Here is a 20308-nt window from a genome sequence, read left to right as displayed (position 1 = left end):
TAGTAGGAAGCCAAGACAGATGGCAGTAAATGAAGTATTGTTAGTGTCAGGCTAGGCATACAGGTCTCCTGGTAGAATTTTCTTTGCTATTTCCTCTAGAGAACGATACAAGTCTCAAACAATAAAATATGAAAAAGTCGGCTGCTTGGTGGGAAGTTTAGCTTCCACTTGCATCAGTGCTGGAATACGCAGCATTGGGTCCTTCTTCCTAATGCTGCTTCCCCCACCGCCACCGGGGCGTTAACTACAGGTAGCGGCAATGAGGTTAATGTTATCTTGCGTATCAGTTACACAAGGTAATTCCAGCCTCCCTGACAGCAGCGACTTCGGGCGTGGGTGGGTAGGACGGTGTGAACGAAATTAAATCCTCACGGCTTCAGAATTTGGGGCAACTCCAAAGGGTGCCGTGATGTCCCCCGACAGTATCTTTCTTTGCAGTGGAACGGAGGTTTTTTCCCCTCTGGTTCGCCTGTCGAGGGCCGCTAGACCAGCTACATGGCAGCTTGGCTAAGCAAGCCCGGCCACGGCTTGGCTCGCATGGCCCCAGCCCCAGGCGCGGCGGTGCCCGAGGAGGGTGGGTCGGTGCGTGGTTGTGCGGGTAGGCGCCGCCACCGGGGGACCGCGCTGTGCCGCCTCCCCGCGCCAAGGGCGCCCGGCTGCCCGCTCACTGATCCCCTCACTGCGTATTTCAAACCCCTCCGCGCCCTGCGGTGATGCTCCGCTCTCTGCGCTGCTCTAGCCGGCAGCGGGCGCTGGTGCCGGTGGGGGCACGGCGGGGGCTGCAGGAGCACGGCGGGCTGCAGCGGCGCAGCGGCCACCCGGGACACCGGCGGGGACGCCCCCTCCGCCGCCGGGCTGGGTCCCTCCGCCCTCGGTGCCGCCCGCCGGGAGGGGCGGCCCGGCCCGGCCCCGCCCCCGCGGAGCGGCGCGGCCAGAGGCGCGGAGCGGCGCGGGGCCCGGAGGAGCCGCGGAGATGCTGAGCTCGCCCTGGGCGCGCTTCTACTCCAACAGCTGCTGCCTCTGCTGCCATGTCCGCACCGGCACCATCATTCTCGGCGTCTGGTACCTGGTAAGCGCCTGCCGGCTGCCCCCGGCCCCCCCGGGGGTGTCCCCGCCCGGTCGCTCGGCACCGGCTGCAGGGGCAGCTGTCCCGCGGAGGGGGGATGCCCACGGCAGCAGCCGAGGCTGCCCCTGCCGCCCGGGCGGGCTTTGGAGGTAACCCCCAGGGAGACACGTTACTGTGAGCATCGTAACGGCCCCAGCCCCCCCGGCTCAGAGGCTGGTGTTCAGGCTCTGCTTAAACGGGGGAAATGAAGCGTGTGTGTGCTTAGGGGCGGGGGGGGGGGGGGCGGGGGCAGCACGGGCAGGCTCACCAGGGTCCCGAGCACTAAGCCGTTCGGGGGACGGAAGATGTGATGAGTGAAGCCCCCGCGGCGAGGGGCGCCCCCCAGGCCGGGCGGCGCTGCTGCCCCCGCCGGGCTGCCCCGACCCCGCGGGGGAAACCCTGGCTGGGCACGTCTGGTCGGCGCGTCGTGAAGCGGGCGGGTGTTCTCGTCACTGCTGTTCCTCGCTGGGCAGGTAACTGTCGGGAGTATCTCGGGCTGCCTGGCGAGAGCTGAAGCCTTTCAGGCAGCTGCTATCAGGTCCCAGAAAGACTTAAGTCCCTCGTCAGGGCAGTGGCTTGGGAGTGAGGGACTGACCCTGCTGCCAGCCCCCAGGGGCTGTTCGACACCCGGTTATATCAGCCAGGGGAAGGAGGCGGTGAGGGGGAGGCACGCTAAGCCCCCGGTTCCTCTCCTGTCCCTCAATCCCTTGGGTAGCACTGCGGGAAAAGCAGCTTTCCCCGAGCCGGCTCTGGCCACGGTCGCAGGGTTTGCAATAAAAATTGCTGGTTGGTCGCTGTCGGTTCTGTAGATGCGCTTCTCAGCCTGCTCAGTATGCCCTGCCTCTTGGTGCGAGGAATCGGCCTGTGTCTGATGGCAAGGCCGTGCAGAGCTGTTTGCCAAGCATCATTTTTCAAATGATTGCAGACGGAAGCAGATTAGACCCGGGCTTATTTGCTAACTGCTGAAATTCCCTTCAGAAGCAAGTAGGGCTAGCCTCCATTGTAGGGCAGCTCATTAAATAAATTCAATCAGCGTAATAAAAAGGCTAGGCTGACGTTTCTGTCCTAGAAATCTTATAAAACGCTCTACGTCCCCTAAAATACATATTTCTCCACTGAGAAAATGGTGCATTAGTTGAGCCATTCCTTGCTCCTGGTTTTATAAAATACCGTTAAATGCAATATCCACAGCCTGTGGTATCTGAAATACTGACAGTATTGAAAAATATGCCTCACTTTGCCTGGCTGCAATGAAGTTTCAGTAAGTTTTAATATGACCTGAAAGCATTTGAACGTTTCTGCCAGGGTGCTTGTTATTTCCTCCTGCCTTCAGCTGAATGAAGCCTTTTCACATTGGCTCCACTGAGGCAGGGATACGGATATTTTAGCTGTTCAGTGGACCTAAAGATATTTGAGGAAGAGGGAAGTAAGTGCATCAGCTGGCCATAGATACAAAGAAAAGCCCGACAGCTCTTTAGGCATTGTTACCTAAACACCAGTGCCCCCATTTCACATAATATTTTTCTGCAAAACCTACTTATAAATTTTCTTTTCTAACTAGCAGGTACTTCCTCATTCATTACACCTTTCCCTACCTTGCTTCTTTTGCTTTCATAGATTTCTCAGGGCAGATTTCTGAATGACTTCAGACTGACAATAACCCATAACATGTCAAGGGGCACATTTCTTTCTGTGCTTTCTCATCTGTGGCAACTATTTAGATTTTTAAGGTTAACTATGAAGAATAGAAAATTAGATGCATGTTGAAAATAAACGCTAAAGCTTTTTGCTAGCTTACAAAGTTAGGAAGCAGTAAGTGAGGAAGGGGTAGCCTCTTGAGTAAATAGCTTGAGCAAACAGCTTTGTTTTACAAAGTCATATACAAAAACATTGTTTTACCTCAGAAGAACAATTGTGATTTGATACCATGTACTACTGAGTACATAAAAATAGATGCAGCCCTAGTAGCAATTTTTTTTCTCTGCATGCATTTTGGGTGGTTGCATTACTCCAAACCCCATGAGCTATGAACATTACCTCAAATAAAGTTCAAACAAAAACCCCTTTGATTTTTCACCATGCCAGCATATGTTCTGTGTACTGTTTGCCATTATGCTTTACAGGAAATTACTTGAGGAAAAAACATCCCCCTAGAGAATGAATAGTTTTCTTGTTGCTTTTCATATCTTGCTGTCTGTGAGGTTTAAGTTTTATTAATTCTATGAATATGAATACAATGATTCAGTAGCAGAGGGTTCTGAAGGAGGAAAAATAGTAGCTTAAAAATATGGACAGGCTTTTAAAATAACATTTTCACACGTTGAACCCGTTTTGTGTTAGTATCACTTTAGGAGGCAGAACTTCATGTCTGAGTAAATGTGCAAAAAGTCCTGTATTTCTTGGCAATGATATTTTAGCTCTTTAGTTTTAATGTTTTAATTGGATATTTGGGATCCTACGAGTAGTGGGGAGAGTGGGGAGCTGACTGCAGGTGGAGTCATCAGGGCTGCATGATGAGAGTGCTTTCCCGCATCGGTAAGGGGAAGGAACACTGTGAATTTCCAAAACAGACCCAGCAGCCACGTGCACTTAGCAATGGTTTCATAAAGTATCAATAGCTGGGAAATAAATATTTAACTTTGCTCTATTTTAAGAACATAATGGATCTCAGAATGCTGATGTTTCTATAGCTATTGTGTTTCAGTAGTTTCTTCGTGGTAGAGCCATAGGTACTGCATCTAGAATAATATAATACAGCATTGCATGGTATTGCAGTATAGGATATATATAATACAATACACGTACTATCACAGAGCACTGAGGTACTTCAACATAAAAAGTAACTTGTAAAGCAGTCGGGGGAAATTTCCTGAAAAGAATATCTAATCAGGTTGCAGAATAGCCTGCACTTCAGGAACTAGTGTGCTGCCTTGGGGGAGAAAAGCTTAAAAGGGGCTGCTGCCGTGTTGAATACAAACATTATGCTGAAGGTTAAAATGGCAGTAATGTGGCTGGCTGGGGGCTAGCATTTATTTCGAAACCTGAGGACCAGTTTGGTTCAGCTGGTTATTAATCTTTGGGTTTTATCCCACTGGCACGGACTTTTTACTTCTCTCTATTATAATATGAAATTAGAGGTCACAAATGATAAAACAGGAACATTTTTGGGCACAGAAGTCTTACAAATGTCATACTTTGAAAATAAAAAATTCAGGAAAATTAGAAAGTCACTTTCAGCAGCTTAGTTTTGTCCCAGACAGTTGTAGCAGCATGCTGCTCAAGACAGTGACACTGCTGAAATGAGCCAGCTTCAGTTACGATCTCCCCTGGGTGCTGGAGTCCAGGGCAAAGCTGGCGTTTTTGTCAGTTCCAAGTGACCCAGTCAGGACTGGTGAGTCAGAATAACATCCCAATGGTAACAGCATTTATAAACACAGCGTGTCTTCTTCCTGAGGAAACGGACTCCACTTTCTTTATCTAAAACACAGAAAAGGAACAACATCAGATGTGGTAACAGTGTCACGGAAGGATTTTCCATTCTCTCGACACGTGGCAGCGGGGTTTATGCACACTCCGAGGCTCCACCGGCAGCATCTGGGACAACGGGAATTATTTCCTATTTGCTCAGATGGAGAGATGAAACTTTGAGCCATCAACTGAGGAGAAAGAAAGCATTAAAAGAAGGAGCTTTCATTTTTGAGCTCTGCGTGCCCAGTGCCGTGCTGCCTGCTACCTGCCTTGCTGCAGCAGTGCCCTGGGCATGGGCTGCTCCTCCCCACTGTCCCCTGGTCCCTGGGAGGAGCCACTGCCCTCCCTCCGTGCTCCCTGGGGTGCTGGCAGAGAGGGGCTAAAAATAAAAACTAATGGAAGGCTGAGAACCTTTTATAACAGCGAGTTATCAAGTTGTTCGGGTCCCTCCGAAGGACGTGCAGTAAGAACATAAATAGAGCGAGCTGAAGTTTTTAGCCAGCGTGGCTTCAACATTTGAGCTGCTATTTGTGGAAAGCTCAGCATGAATTGCTAGTCGTGACATTTCAGTTCAGGATTTTTCTGAATATACCGTTGAAAGAGTGCATAATTTCACTCTGAATCCCAGCCATTTTTTTTTTTAATGAAAGGATTGAAACCTAATGGATGAAAAAATGTACTGGGGGTGGCCTCTCTATAGCATAAAGAAAAAAAGCAAAAAAAAAAAAGCACCACTTGCTATGTCTTCGTTGATTTACAGGTTGAAAACCCAGCTGAGATCAGTGGAGTGCACTTGATCTGATGTCAAAATGAGAACTGAGGTATTTTGTGGCTGGGCCGTGCTTATTTTCATGTCTTTTTTCCAAGCCCCCATGCAGAACAGCATGTATGCCAATGTGTGTAAATACCAGTTTAGAAGATTACTGAAACCTTGGCTTACTTGGCAGGGACTAGAGATCAGCACTGACTGCTCACGTAAACAAAATGTACCTACACTGGGGTCCTTCCACGCTGCTCTGTCCTCACTCCTGCAACCTTTACGCTGTCCGAAACAGTTCACATCAGCAAGGAGGTGTGAGTGGTGATCCCTTGAACAGGGTGGAAAGGCCCTTTCAGGGGAAATAAAGACATTCTAAGAAAAGATGGAGTTACTGATTATTTTCAAACCTGTGAGAATCAAGTGACTCTGGAAACTGAAAAAAGAACTGAAGTTGTGAAAAGGGGCAAACTGCACCATTAGAAGCCTGATGTTACAGGGAATTGGAAACTTTGTTATCCCAGTTTGCATGAATACATGCATGATGCCTTGTGTTTCACCCAGAAAATTAGGTTTCTTTGCTTTTATATGGAATGAAATGGACTAAGAATAAAGGAGCCCCAACTTTATGTCTGTTTGAATGGTCATAATCCATCAGCCAGCTCATTGAAGGCTCTGTTCCTTCATATCAGCCAGGGATGTTGCTTCCTGTGTCACGCCAGTGTGATACAGCTGGGGCATTGGGTCAGCTGGTCCTGCAGGCAATGCTGCCTTCGCCATTCAGTACTGGTGGCAGTGGGGAAAGAAGCTGTGCAGAATGGGGCTTTCTGTGGGTTCACTAGGTGGCTGCCCCTCCATGGCCCAGATCTGGGCAGTATATTCCGGGGGAAGAGCTGGGTGGTGCCAATGACATGCCTAATTCCTATCCCTTGGCAGGAGATGTAGTGTCAGCAGCAAGTGAGATTTACCTGCTGGCAGGTGAAAGAGTCATGGTATAATCTGAAATGACTTGAGATTCCCAATTCTTGTAGTGAAACTGGTAGCAGTGACTAAATATTTACGTCCCAAATGCCGTGTCTGTAAAATTATCATTAGTTTTTCTATTGCCTGTACTTCTTTTCATAAAATGAAAGCCAAGCTCTTGAAAAAAGCCAGTAACATTCCCAAATAATTCATTAGAGGCTTCCTGTGCACATGCTTGCTCTTGAGGAGAGTGGAGAGAAAACTCGGAATTATTGTTATGAATAAAGAAAAATATGCATCCCACTTTTAAAAGCTCCCCTGTATGATTGATGTACATGTCAATATCCAACTGAAACTGGGATCAGAAGGAAGTTCAGGGTATTTGCTCTTGGAGTGGATCACATCCATTTCATTATCTTCTTCAAGACCAGCAGGAAATAAATTACTGATCCTGCACATGGGTATCTGTTCAGGGCCTGCGTGGTGTTTTCTTAAGAAATTCAAAATGTATTTATGCATTTTAGACATGATAGAGCAAAGAATAAAGACCAGCAGTGATCATTAGCATGAACAAAATATACCTCGTTTGAAGGACCTTCTCAATAACTACATTCTGATTGTAGCTTACCTAGAGACACAGTATTAAATAACATAACTATTAATTGCTTTGAGAACGGCTTCTAGAGAGCCCCTTAAAGGACTCCTCTCCCCACCACTCACAAACCCAGGCTGGTTTCTGCAATGCAGGAGGACCTTATCCCACCTGCTTTCTCCAGTTCATGCTTCAGGCCCTCTTCAGTTAGATTACAGAATGAAGTACCATATGGGAGGAAATTAAATCACACAATCAATAAGACAGCTTGCAAAGACCCTAATCGCTCACCTATGGGTGACAGAATCAATCCATGAACAGGCCAGAAAGATTATCTGAAAAAAGGATGGATTCATCGGTATACCATATCCCAAGTTACCTGGGCTTTCTGTTCTGAGTGAAAATAGCCAGGTTTGTGTGTTTGCCATGTTGCAAAGAGGAGCAGAAACAGTGTTTTGTCTGTCCTCCCCGGAGTCTGTCATATGTCAGTGTGTTTATTACTGTTTTTGTTTTAAACACTTTTTAAGTCATTGGAGAGTTAAAATTTCTTGCAAGCATCTTTTGGACAGTCCATGCATTTACTGAACTGTTTATCAGTCTGTAACACAACACAAGGATTTCTGAAAATGCGTTTAAACTCTAATCCCCTTACATACGCAGTTTTTCTTCTATCCCCAAATACCACACTAGGTGTTTTCACGGAGTATATGAATCATTGCAATGATAGCTCATAATCTGCATCAGTTGTCCAGGATAATGACACAGTTATCTCATCTAATCAATGCAGTTACCAATTCAGAAAATGCAAACCTTTGTAAAATACTCTTTTTTTTTTCTAGTAAAGGCCTTCAATTGGGTAATAAATTCAGTGGGATTACAGGGGACAGTTGTCTCCCTTCAGTGAGAAAACAGATGGTTGGTTGTAATAGGAGCAAAGTTTGCATAAATGCTTGTTAAAGGAAAAAAACATATTAAGGGTCCAGTATGCTGTAATTACATTTGGTTTTTATACAAAAAGTCATGAATGTATTTATAGAAAGGAGAGGAGGTATTACAGTAATCAAGTAAAATGTATTTAGAAGTTCTGTTGAAGGTTAATATGTATCTCCTAGTGAGCCAGAGGAGAACACATTAAGCTTTGTAAACTGATCGTTGATTAGACTGACGTCAGTGAAAATGCAATTAGTCTTATATATTCCTGGACATATGGGACGGATGTTGCAAAATAGCCAGGAATTAATTTCCTTGATTGCTTTCTTTTGCTCAGGTTTTATTGTGGGGCTCACGCTTTGACTGTAAAACTCTGAAAGTTTAAAGTGGTGAGACTTGAAAATGCGCACGGGATTTTCTGCAGCTGGGCTGGAGGGTTAAAGCCGCAAATCTTCAAAGAGCAGAACGGGAAGAGAAAACCCACCTTCATTGCTGAAGGTGCGAGAGAGTGCTCCTGGTCGATCTGAAGTAGAGAATCTGCCAGGAAGGCATCATTGAAGAAATAATCTGGACTTGAGCCTAGCACGCTGTTCCTCGACCTCCTGTGGGTCTGCTCTCTTTCGCATATCTGCAATAAGCTCTGACTAATGTCATCCTCGTCCTCTGCCTTAGAAGAGCTTTTTAAAGTGCTGTGGCTGTTTTCCATTTCATTGCTGGCTTGTGCTGAGCGAGGTTTTGCTCTGTCAGGAGATATATTAAGCTACTTAAAACAGACAGGACAAATGCTTTTGGCAGAAACACAGGTTTGTGGGAGGTTTTCACCTTGCGGAGGTGCATTTCCCAACTGTGAAACAGCTGCACCCAGACAGATCAGATACATGTAATCATGTTATTTACTATTTTACTAATTATCTGTACTGTACCATTCTTTGTGGTGTGCCCATTTCTTCCTTGCATGACTAAATCCCTGCCTTGGGTTGCAGAGTGATGCAACGATGCAGTTTACTACCGACAGCCCCAGTCCGGTCCCTTTTGTATGTCTTCTATGCATATTGCCTGTGGTGACTACATAACGATAATTGATCAAAGGTTTGGTGTGCTTTGTTTGGTTTTTTTTTTGGTTGTTGTTTTTTGCTTTTTTGTGTTTGTGTTTTTTTTTTAATTAAGTGGGCATATGTAGTCTGCTGCCAAAAGTTGGGGTACACTCCTCTCACCAGTGCAGTAACACATGTCCAAAGAGGCTAGAGGTGAGTTTGAGCACAGAGTCACGGGCTGGTGTGGGTAAGGCACACTAGCTGCTGGCCAGGGCCAGCTGCCTTGGGCAGTCCAGCCTGGGTGCTCAGTTACAGCCACGTTCACTGGCCCAGCCCCTGTCACAAGTCCACACCAAGCTTCAGACTCATGGCAGCTGCCACGACTCACATCAACAGTGACACTTTAGCAGGTCTGCCCTCAACCTTTCATAGCCACCCGCAAGACTCAAAAATCAGGTTTTGGAAGTAAAGGACAAATGCAGAAACCAAACAAATCCCAACTGACCCATCGAGCAACCCTTTTTCTAATAAGGTTTTAATGCATACCATTCTTGGCTAGCTCTCCGCAGCATCCTGAACCAAGGTGTGCTTTAGTGGAAATTCTGAGTTGATCTGGCAATGTTTTACCTTGAACATGGGTATATGATTGTATTTCCCTAGGGCCGGGCAGAAGACCTTAGCAATCATTTTCAGGACTTTGCTCAGATATGAGTTCAACTGTATTTAAATACAATGTAAAAGTAACAAAGAATCCACTGATAGATTTGCATACAAATATCCTATTTCCTTAAACCATGGAAAGACTAAGATTAAGTATAACAAATTAAACTCTATCTCTAGGGAGGCAGAAACCTCTAGTGTGCATCCTGCACAGTCTGTCCATCTATTTTTTTTTTTAATTTTGTCATTACCATGTTTCATTAATAACAGATCTCCTGTGGTTTGAGTTTTAGGGCTGTTAAAAGCCTGGCAGTAGACAGTAGTTGAGTGAGTCATTTGTATAGAAGAGTGCTGATAAATTATGCTGGACTTCCTATATCAATTTAATCAGCATAGCCTTTGAAGTTCCGTGCTTAGTGTCATTATAATAACCAAAGTTGAAATTATATATATAGTCTGATTAAAATATTTAATGCGGCTTTCTATTTTATGCTCTCTAGAATACGCACTCTGTAGCGTGCTGGTCTGAGCCTGTCTGGATCATTCTTTGACTTCTCATGAGTAATACAGAAAAATAAGCAACAAGAATTGCAGACTCTACCTTGCCTTCTCCAGATTAAAGAACATAAAAACTTAATTGCTACTTGTGATCTGACTGACACTCTCCCTATCCCAGTGCAGTGTTTCAGGTAGCAGGCACAAACAGGCTTTGAGAAGTCACACAGGGAGGTAAGAAAGAGCAACTTGTGCAGGGACAATATTTTCTTTTATGCTGCTGTTATTCTAAGGTTGGGCAACAACCTGAAGCAGGAAAACTTGTATTTTGGTTTTTTAGGATGCTTTGTAATATGACTAAGCACTTGCATTTCCTGAATAAACAGGTCATCCTTTTCTGTATTCCTCCAACCTTTTGGCTTCAGTAATGATGTCTGGTGATGAGTTTCACTGGTGAAAGGGGTGAAGGATTCCCTTGTAACCCAACTTGATGTGGCATCTTTCTGTTCCCCTTCAGACTGCTGTGTTCTATTGGGTGAAAAGATAACTAAGTGTGGCTGGGTTTCCTTCCTCGGACCATTCATTAATTTGTGCATCACTAACACATCTGTGGCTTGTCCCTCAGTGCTGGCAAGCTGAAACATTTTCATTAGCGTGAGGCAGAAGGCTTACACAGCAGAAAAAAAGAGAGGTATCTACTCTGACAGCCAGGGTTCTCCTGCTCCTCCTTTTCTGGGCGTTCAAGCCACTGACTGAGGCGTGCTTAGATGCAGGTCCTGGGTCCTACGTGCCCTGACGGAGAAGGTGACTGAGATATTGCTGTAAGATCTGTAAAGATACTTGGCCCCACTGGAGGGACACCTTGTTCCTTCTCACCTTGTTTGCCTGCTTTCCACACCAGTCAGACAGCTGTAAAACCTTTATTGCTAAAAGTGCCTCCTTGTTTAATCAGAATTCAGAAAACAAAATATACTTTGCCTATCAGGGGGAGAGAGAACAGATAGAAAAATCTGCCCATATGGGCCAATATTTCATAAACCTTAACTCGTCATCAATGCTAACAGATAAGTTTGGGAAAGGTGTTCCAGACAGTGCTAATTTACCCTGAGCTATTGAGTTAAACCCTGAACTTTGGTTTTTTTCCCTGTTGTAGGGTTTTTCTGTCCTTTTGATGAACAAAAGCATTTTTGCTTGTATCGGTATCTTCTATGCTAAAGGAAAAAATCAAGAACAATGCAATTAACATGCCAAGTGGGAAGACAAAGGTAGATGGAGGGGATTAAGGATGCTGAGTTGGCTAAACTATACAGTTTCCATACATTCTTACTTTTTCTAATAGTAATACTGGTTTCAAATATCCAAATACTATAAAATATTCTTCTGTTCTTAGTTTCAATGAGCAAAAATAGTTTAAGACTGGGGTTTTGTTTCTGTAATTTCTACAGAGAACGAGCACCTGGAGTCACAACTTTACCTTGAGTTTTTTAAGGGAGACAGAGGGTATGGGGGTTTTGTTTGAGACTTTGTTCAGTTTTCTTAAAAACATTCAGGATTTCTTACTAGTAAAACTAATGTCCTTGGTGATTTGCTTCAATAAGCATCTCTGTAGAGGGCAACAAACTAAACCCTGGCAGTTTTGTGGGGTATTAAAAACACACTAGAATTGTGTGTGCCAGTTCAAAACCTGGCCAAGGTTTAGGAGCCTTGGTCAGCAACATCTGGAGATGGCTCACTGTTCAAAGTCCTCGGAGAAATCTGCTGTTATTTGCTGCGCAGTCACAACTTGTTTGGTTCAGAAACATCATCCCCTCTTTCATCTGGTAGCTGTATCAGGTACGGAACTATAAAGTAAGCTACAATGATGTTTTGGTAACTAGCTGCCTATATCGATCACATTATTATAATTCACTAATGTGGATTACAGAAAGTTGGAGGGTTAGCCCAGAATGTTTTCATTAATTCTATTTTTTTATTATTTTGTGTATCATAAAACCGAAGTGTATCTCTGCAGTTTTCTATTTTTCTCTCCTTATCTGAAAGTATTGGGGTTTTATATCTACCTGTTACTGGGGTGTTCACTGTCATTAAACCAGCTCCCTGGAACTGGAAAGGGCCCCGGGCAGGGAGCACAGGCAGTGAGTTAGCTCTCCACCAATGCAGAGATTTAAGGTGTATACTTAAGCAGATCTCTCAAGTTCAGTGAGGCTGAAAAGAGACCCAGAATTAAAAGTGTATGTACATCTTCCACTGCATAAACTACATCCAGACTGTTCCATGCATGGGTTCAGTTATAAATTGAACCCTCAATATAAATAAAGCTAGGATTTTTTCCTTACTTTTTCCTATAAATGTAAGGATCTCTCTTTACTGCATTAGGAAGTCTTAGGAGAACTGTAGCAGAATATTTAGAGGGGACCCTGTGGATCTCAATAGAAATACTGGTGTATTTTTAATGCAGTGCACCGACTTAAAGTAAGCTTAATATTTCCTCTTCTAAACTCCTTTATCAGAGCAATTTTATTTCAACTCTTGACTGTAAGCTGGAGGAAGACAGGGGAAAATTAAGCCCTTGTAATTCCTGACAATTCTTTTAGTATTTACAGACACCTATGTAGTTGCTGGCTTGAGCATTTCTCTATCTGCTTGAGTTAGGAATCAGCAAAAGATCTCTGTTAATGGCATGCTCTCAGGAGCTACTGGAATTAATTTTATTTTAGATAAGCTGGGATAGATACCATGCAGCTGCACTTCTGTGAAGGGTCTGAAATTACAGTGGTACTTCTTTTCTCATTGCCTGTTGCTGCAGTGGTTCCTAACACCTTTCTTCCCCTGCATTTTATCTCCATGGGTCACCACAGCTCACTGCTGATCTCTGGAACAAATGGTGTGGGAAATAAATAAGGCAACTCACTCATTGGTGCAGAAGTTTGAAATTTTAATGTGTTATATGGTTTCTAAATGCTGGATGCTGTCTGTGGCAAACATGAGGTTGCTTCCTTGCATCCTGAATGCTGCACATTCCCCCAAGCAGAGCTGCATCACATTGTACACAAGCTGCTGGTTCCTTACCATGGTACAGACGGAAGCAGCAGCAGCGGCTGGCAGTGCTGGTCCTGGTCTCAGTGTGTGCTGCCTTTCTCCCTCCTGCCTGCACGCACCTTCTCTCACGCAGTTACTGATGTTTAAAATATATTCTACTCAAAACTGAAATTGTGCTTGGTAAACTTTGAGCAGGAGATCCAAGTAATGCTCCAATATTTAGACTAGCTACCTCCTCCATATTTGCTTTCCCCCCCGTTTCATTATATGTTCTGGGGTCTCTACAAAGCAGTTATTTTCCCCCTCTGCATTGGTGAGAATCTGGTTGCCAGAGAAGCAAGATTTGGGGATTTTTAAAATTATTATTTTATTTCTCTATCGGAATAATAGGACACAAGCATTTCTAGGACTTTCTGTGGGATCTTTCTCCAGTCCCTTGTTAGGCCACTCTGGGCACCATCCTGCAAGGGCTGAGCTCAGGTGCAGAACTGGGGGCTGATAATGGGGTCTATCAACAGCCCCCAACATGGCAGTTGATGAACCAGGGCCAGCGGCCATCCAGGCAGCTGAACCAGGAGCAAAAGAGGATGAGACCAGGGACACAACTGCAGACAAGCTACAATGCGCATTCAGGGGGTCCGTCCAGGAAGCGTGGCTGGAGACCTGCATTCCTGTGGTGCTGCTGGAGCAGGGACTGATAACCCCCAGGCTGATCTGAAATGGGGTCTTGGGCTACGGTCAGGGATGTGTGGAGGTCCAAAGTGGGGCTGGGCAGGGCCAGAACGTTGGTACTCCTGGGGCTCCTCTCCTATAACTGTGGGTAGCAGCGTGACCGTAACCAGCAGCAGGACTCAGTGGGTACCATTCTGACCTGATAGTGCAAAATCTTGCATTTTATTCTTGCTGCTGAAAACCACCCTGGTGTATGTTCGTGAACATGTTTCTGTTTCTCCATCCATAAGAGGAGGATAACATGTCTCATTGGGAAGGTAAAGGGCCCGGTTGCTTACTGAAACTTCGCATAATGAAAATGTTTTCTAAGCACTGTTAATTAGTTGTTACATTATTTGTTGCTGAAGGAATGTAAGAGAAATCTTGGCCTTATTAAGAAAGCATAAAAATCTCTTCTGCTTTTCCTGGAACAGAGATTTCAACTCTCATACTAACTGCATATATCAGTAGGGAATTACTTTATGCTCTTGTCCTTGATTATGTGTCCTTGGAAGATGCTACGTCAGTAAGTTTTTAAGCACATTAAATTTATGCATGAAAGCATTTTTCAAAATTCAACAGTTGCATCACTTTCAAAACAAAAGAAAAACCCTAAGAAATACAATACACCCAACTGTGCACACATTTCATCTCAGAGAAAGAGCGAGCAAATAAGCACGTGGTATATTTCACTTGCACTGCTGACAGCACAGCTGGAAGGTGTTTAGAGGTCATGATGAGGGTCACAAAAGAACAACCTGATAGAACAGAAAAGTGATGCACTAAAGAGCATTAGAGAGATTCCTACTGACCTCACTGGACTTCAGATCTGAATCTGGACATATCCATATGGAGAAAGTAGAGTGTCTAGGTCACTATTTTATGAAACTTCCTGACTATACCTGTACGAAAGATTAAACTTGTATGCCTCTAAAATAGCAGCACTATACGCATTTATAGTTTCTGATTGCTTGGCTATTTTGAGTACTTCAGTAACGTATTTATTACTGGTATATGTCCTTTAGCTTTCCACAAAAGAGTAAGCAAGAACTGGATTGCAATATAAAGTTACACATAATGTTAAAAATTAGTAGGATTTATGGAATGTAACTTTGAATGTTGACAGTCTCTGATCTGTCTTCAAAGCCAGGACAAGACCATCTATGTCTGCAGCATTCCCAACACAAAGCTATTTAACTGTTCTATGAAAAAATGCAGTAATGAAGTTCTCTAACCCCCTCCAGACAATCTCTTCTGTTGTCTGATTGTTCTTATCATTCAGCAAGCCTCCTAACCTAAATTTCCTTTTGCTGTAATGTAAATCTGTTACTTTACTCATCTCCCAGTGGACCTGGAGAAAAGTCTATGGCCTCCTTCTTTTCCTTGCCTTTCTGCACAAAAAAGACTGAGAACATCTGCCTCCAGCTTCTCCTTGCTAAACAACCCCACTTTTTTCCCTGTCAGTCACACTTTCCAGATGTCTGATCACCTTCTGTTCTGTTGCAGGATCCTCTCCAGGGTTTTTCTTGGTACATTTTAGAAGGACTTTGAACTGGACCCTTTCTGCAGAGGCCCTGTGGAGGGCGAGTGGGAAGATGACTTGTGCATCTAATACCCAGGTTTCTGCAGTACTGCCCACCACCACGTAGCCACAAAGATGAGCTTGTGGGATGGCACTGAGTCACGTTCAGTTTATTCACTCTCATACCCAAACTTCTGAGGAACTGTTATCTAGTCAGTTATTTCTCCTCTTGTTCTGCAGTTCATCACAAATGTCATGCTCTGTGCTTGTTGGTACTGAATTGTGCTCTATTGTCTGAATTCGTAGTATCACAGAATGGTTTGGGTTGGAAGGGACGTTAAAGATTATCTAGTTCCAACCCCCTGCCATAGGCAGGGACACCTTCCACCAGACCAGGCTGCTCAAAGCCCCATCCAGCCTGGACTGGAGCACTTCCAGGGATGGGGCATCCACAGCTGCTCTGGGCAGCCTGTCGCAGGGGCTCACCACCCTCATCACAAAAAGTTTCTTCCTTATGTCCAATCTATCTCTATCCCTTTCAGTCATTACCCCTTATTGTATTACTGCATGCCATTGTAAAAAGTTCCTCTCCAGCTTTTCTTTAGGCCCCCTTTAGGTACTGGAAGACTGCTATAAGGTCTTCCCCAGAAACTTCTCTTCTCCATGTCCTTCTTATGTTGGGGCCCCAGAGCTGAACACAGCACTGCAGGGAGGTCTCAGGAGAGCAGAATAGAAGGGGGGAATCACCTCCCTCGACCTGCTGGCCACACTTCTTTTGGTGCAGCCCAGGATACAGTTGGCTTCTGCCATAGTTGGTCAAAATCTTTTTAATCTTATATCCCAGTGCTTACAGCTTGGCATTGTCTGAAAATTAAAGAAAGATACCAGTCACAGGTGAATTGAAATACCAATTTCTTTCTTGTCTTTCAATGGTACTGGAAAACCATAATCAATGTATCTTCCACACTGTCTGTGAATCCTTGACAGCTGTTCTTTCATTACAACTATCCAGCTGGCTGTGCACTCACCTTCCTGCACTTTCAACCAAACCAGGTTTTCCTAGCTCAGTTATAAGAATCTCATAACATTAAAAGGCTTGCTAAGATGCAAAGAGACGATATCCACTGTTTTTTCACTGTCCACAAGGCCTCTTAGCCTGTCAGAGAAGGAATTAATTACGCTTTGTCCTTGACAAGCCCATGGTGATTGTTGGTTATGACCATACAAATTTGAAGTGCTGATGGGGAGACTGCTTGATTGTCTTTCCTTGGGTTTATTTTATTCTTAAATCTCATGTTCTGGCTAGATTTTCTTTACGTGGCCTTCCTGCTTTGAAAAAGCATAAACTGTGCTTGCTCTTTCCCTGTCTTTTGAACTCAATCTATTCTCAGTAGTTGTTCAAAATCATTGCTAACAGATCTGTTATCAGCTAAATTTGATGGAATTTGCCAATCAAAAAGCATTGATCTTACCCACGAAATTCTCTAGCCTGTTATGTCTTATGGTAGCCTGTGTTCCTACACCTTTTTTGTTGCTGTTAGTAACCTGTGATCAGATTAGGATGACTTTGAAGTGAGAATCGAAGCAATAAAAATCCATCTTTTCCAGCATATTATATTATCAGCTTTCTTTTCTGTTTTCCTGTTCATCAGTTATCTTCTTAGTTCTGTAGAATAATCTTCTAGCCAGGCTGCGTTATTTCATGCCGAGCAATCTTCTTTTCTTCAATTAGCCCTCTTTGCTTCAAAGTGATATGAGCATTTTGTTCAAATTTGTTTTAAAATACAGCTCTTGGCTAACCTCTTGAGTTCCTCTCGTAGCTGATACTTGACAATCTGTTTCTACTGAATGGCTTTATACTATACTCTTGGGTTTAATTGACTTACCACATTTCATAGCCAAGGCCTCGGTGTATGTGAGCATCTTTCTGTGCCATACGACACAGGAAGCTGTGCATCAGACACTGGGCTCACATTGCCACCCACTCCCATCCCCCCAAGGCCTCCTGATTTAGCATTTCACGTGGATCAGCTCATCGCTCATGGTCTCTTAAAACACAGCCTCTTCCAGCAAATGAGCTCTTCTTTGTTGACATAGCAATTTCCTAGGGCCTGTCCCCAGTTCCAGCTCTGCCATGCTAATAATCCTTGACGACATCATGCATCTGTAATAATCTCAAAATTATTGGTTTTAATTGATTTTAGTTTTTACAACAGAGCAAACTGGAGTGGATGTGCTAATGTGTTTTGTAATCTGAAAGGGCAGCGGTAACTTTTCTGGTGGTGTGGGAGGGAGTCAGAACAGAAAGGGGCAATCCACGTTTTGTTCCGTTTTCCTGCTGCCACTTGGGGAAGAAATAGGTCCTGTTTACGCAAACCCAGAGAAACTAACTGCAGTGTTAGTTAAATACTACAGTTGGATGGCTGGAAAACAGCCTCTGCCACAGTTGGCACGGACTGTGGTGGGTATATGCTACCCAGAGGTTTTTCACAGTTTACTTTCACAGCTTGACCCTTTTCCCTTTTTCCTCCCTGTAGATTATCAATTCGGTGGTATTGCTGATTCTGCTGAGTGCCCTGACCGATCCTGACCAGTATCACCTAACCAGTGCTGAATTAGGGGGTGAATTTGAATTTATGGATGATGCCAGTAAGTACGAACTGCTCCAGCATTTACGTAACTGTCCTATAATTTCAGTAATTACTGTCCTTTAATTATTGCTCCAGCTTGGTATCTTACAGATGCATTTTTATTATGAAAGGTGTATTCATGGCACAGTTCAAACTGGTTACCTAGTAGTAACCTTATCTGCTACCTATTAGTAATCAGTCTGCTCTGCTGTGTCCTGCCTTGGCAGGGGCAGGGCCAGCCCTTGACATGGAGATGTTATCCTGGAGAATGATACTGAAAGCCCCAGGAGGATTTTGCAAGACAGGGGGAGATACAGAGTCTCTGCACCTCCCAGTACCATGTCCCACAGTGCCCACACATGCATAAGAATCCATACTGCTATTTGTGTCTTGAAATAAATCTTGTAATAGATGCAAATATAAATATTAGCTTTATATTATAGGCATATTAGCGATTACACAGGGCTGCTTCCTTCACTCACCAAAGAGCATGATAGAAAATCTTCAAGATGGTTGCAGGGAAGGTGAGCCAGGCCATTTATGTCTCCTGGAAATATCTCCTGTCCTTTGCAAATGTTTCTTTCTTCCATGACTGTTTGGACTTATTTAGCAATGTTTGATTTGTTGATTTGCTTTAACCATTTAATTTGTATCTAGAAAGGTTTTCCTTCAATGTGATTTTGAAAAAAATGTCTGTTTATTTTCCTTTCTGCTCACAAGATAGTTAAGTTCAGCATTTCTTACAGTAATCTGAAACAAGGTCTCCTGCTAGTTACACTTGGTGTCTTGCTGCTCAGAATCTCACCCATCTGCAGCAAAAGGCTCTTAAGTCCTTTCTTCATTCCTGCTGAAGTCAATAAAAACACCAGTAGGAAAGGAATACCCCACATGGGAGAAAAATAGTTGTACCCATGGTGTGTTAGAGCTGCTGGGTATCAGTTAAGAGATGCTTATTTCCACAAGGTCTTTAGTGCAGATATGCCTAGAGGATCTTAATTAATTAATAATAAGGGACAATTGCTACTTTATTGTGTCTTCGTTGTAAAACCACCTACAACTTCCAACTAAAATTCTTTTTATATAACTGGATTTAAGAAAGTAAGGACCATAGTAGATACAGATGGGCTCCTAGCTGATTCTGACATATTAAAACTGACTGCCTTGTCCTAATTCTCAGAGATTAACCTTGGTAATGACTGTCTGTCAGTGTGGTTTTATATAGCCAGCATCAGAGGCCTGCCAGTGCCCACGGCTTTTAAATTGTAATTCTGTTTTGTAATGCAATAGCTGTCAGATCAAGTACATTGGGGATTTCCATCTACACTTGAAAATTGTATTTTCTGTATTTTTTTATCGAGGCTTCTGAAGTGAACCCTGCAAGACTGTAAAAGAATGGCTTCTGGGGCAAGTGCCCTCATTTCCATTTGGTAAAGGGAACATTTCACAGGCAGTTAAATTACGAATGAATATTTGAATTAATGTTTCCTTTTATTCTTTGACTCCCTCTGGTTTAATGCCTTTACTGAGTAAAGGCAGTTGAATCAAGCTACTGGCTTTTATAGTTACTGGAAATAGCTGGCCAGAGATTTTTTTATTTATTCTTTTTTCTTTAAGTATGACTATTCGTTCAAAAATGAGGAAATGTTTTCTGATAAAACGTCAGACAAACTTCTACATGCTCTTCTCTTGTCCTACTTTTATTTGTCTTTTTTTAAGAAATATTTCCCAGGTTAGGTGCAAGTACTGAAATCCTTAGATGTGAAGCCATGTGTATGAAATACAGGAAGATACATCCATTTTTATGCTAATGAAGGTCCCAAAGTTGTTATCTATATGTAATTGTATTGACAAATAATAATGATGGAAATACTAGTAGCCGTTACTCATTATTACTTTTGACACTCCTATCAATAGCAAACAAACAAACAAAAAAAGCAGACACAGAGTTTGCATGTAAAGTTGTCACTCCCTTTTCCTCCTTCCTCAGATAGGCTCCTTCATAAAAGATCTGAGAATGTAATCTGGAAATAAATTTATCAGCTGAGTCACAGTAGTGGAAATGTGGCTAACCTGAAGTTAATGGCAAATTTGCCTTGACATCCAAGAAAGCAGGATCCCCCCAGTATTTGTATTTATATTTACTTCTGGCTGTGCTCAGGCCTGGTTTATGGAGAATTTTCCATTTTAAGTTCCAGCAGTGGGAAAAACTCTTGTCACATGCAGAGCCAGAGTCAGTCTAGTGCAAACTGCTTGAAAATGCCAGTGCAGCATCAGTTCTTCAGCTCCCATCTGCTTAGCCTTAATTTCAGGATTTAGCGTGGTTCCTGGAGCTTTGCCAGAGGCTCCAAAATGCCTGTTTGATTAAGCAGAGAAAGGATTTACCTGAGCACTTAGAAAAAGCT

General features: G+C 43.7%; 1 protein-coding gene across 1 annotated transcript in view; it reads left to right on the top strand.

Annotated features, from left to right (window-relative positions):
• Positions 1 to 868: 868 nt before the first annotated feature.
• The window catches only part of LAPTM4B (lysosomal protein transmembrane 4 beta), a 61967-nt gene continuing 42527 nt past the window's right edge, over positions 869 to 20308 (top strand). Inside the window, exons 1-2 of the mRNA XM_037381147.1 lie at positions 869 to 1069; positions 17814 to 17925. Of these exons, the coding sequence (XP_037237044.1) occupies positions 974 to 1069; positions 17814 to 17925 (208 nt within the window). The 5' untranslated portion in view covers positions 869 to 973. The remainder of the gene's footprint in view (positions 1070 to 17813; positions 17926 to 20308) is intronic.

This window comes from Falco rusticolus, chromosome 3 (assembly GCF_015220075.1).
Source record: "Falco rusticolus isolate bFalRus1 chromosome 3, bFalRus1.pri, whole genome shotgun sequence".
NCBI lineage: Eukaryota > Metazoa > Chordata > Aves > Falconiformes > Falconidae > Falco > Falco rusticolus.
The sequence above is the reverse complement of the archived record's forward strand: the minus strand, read 5'-3'. Positions and strand labels throughout refer to the sequence as shown.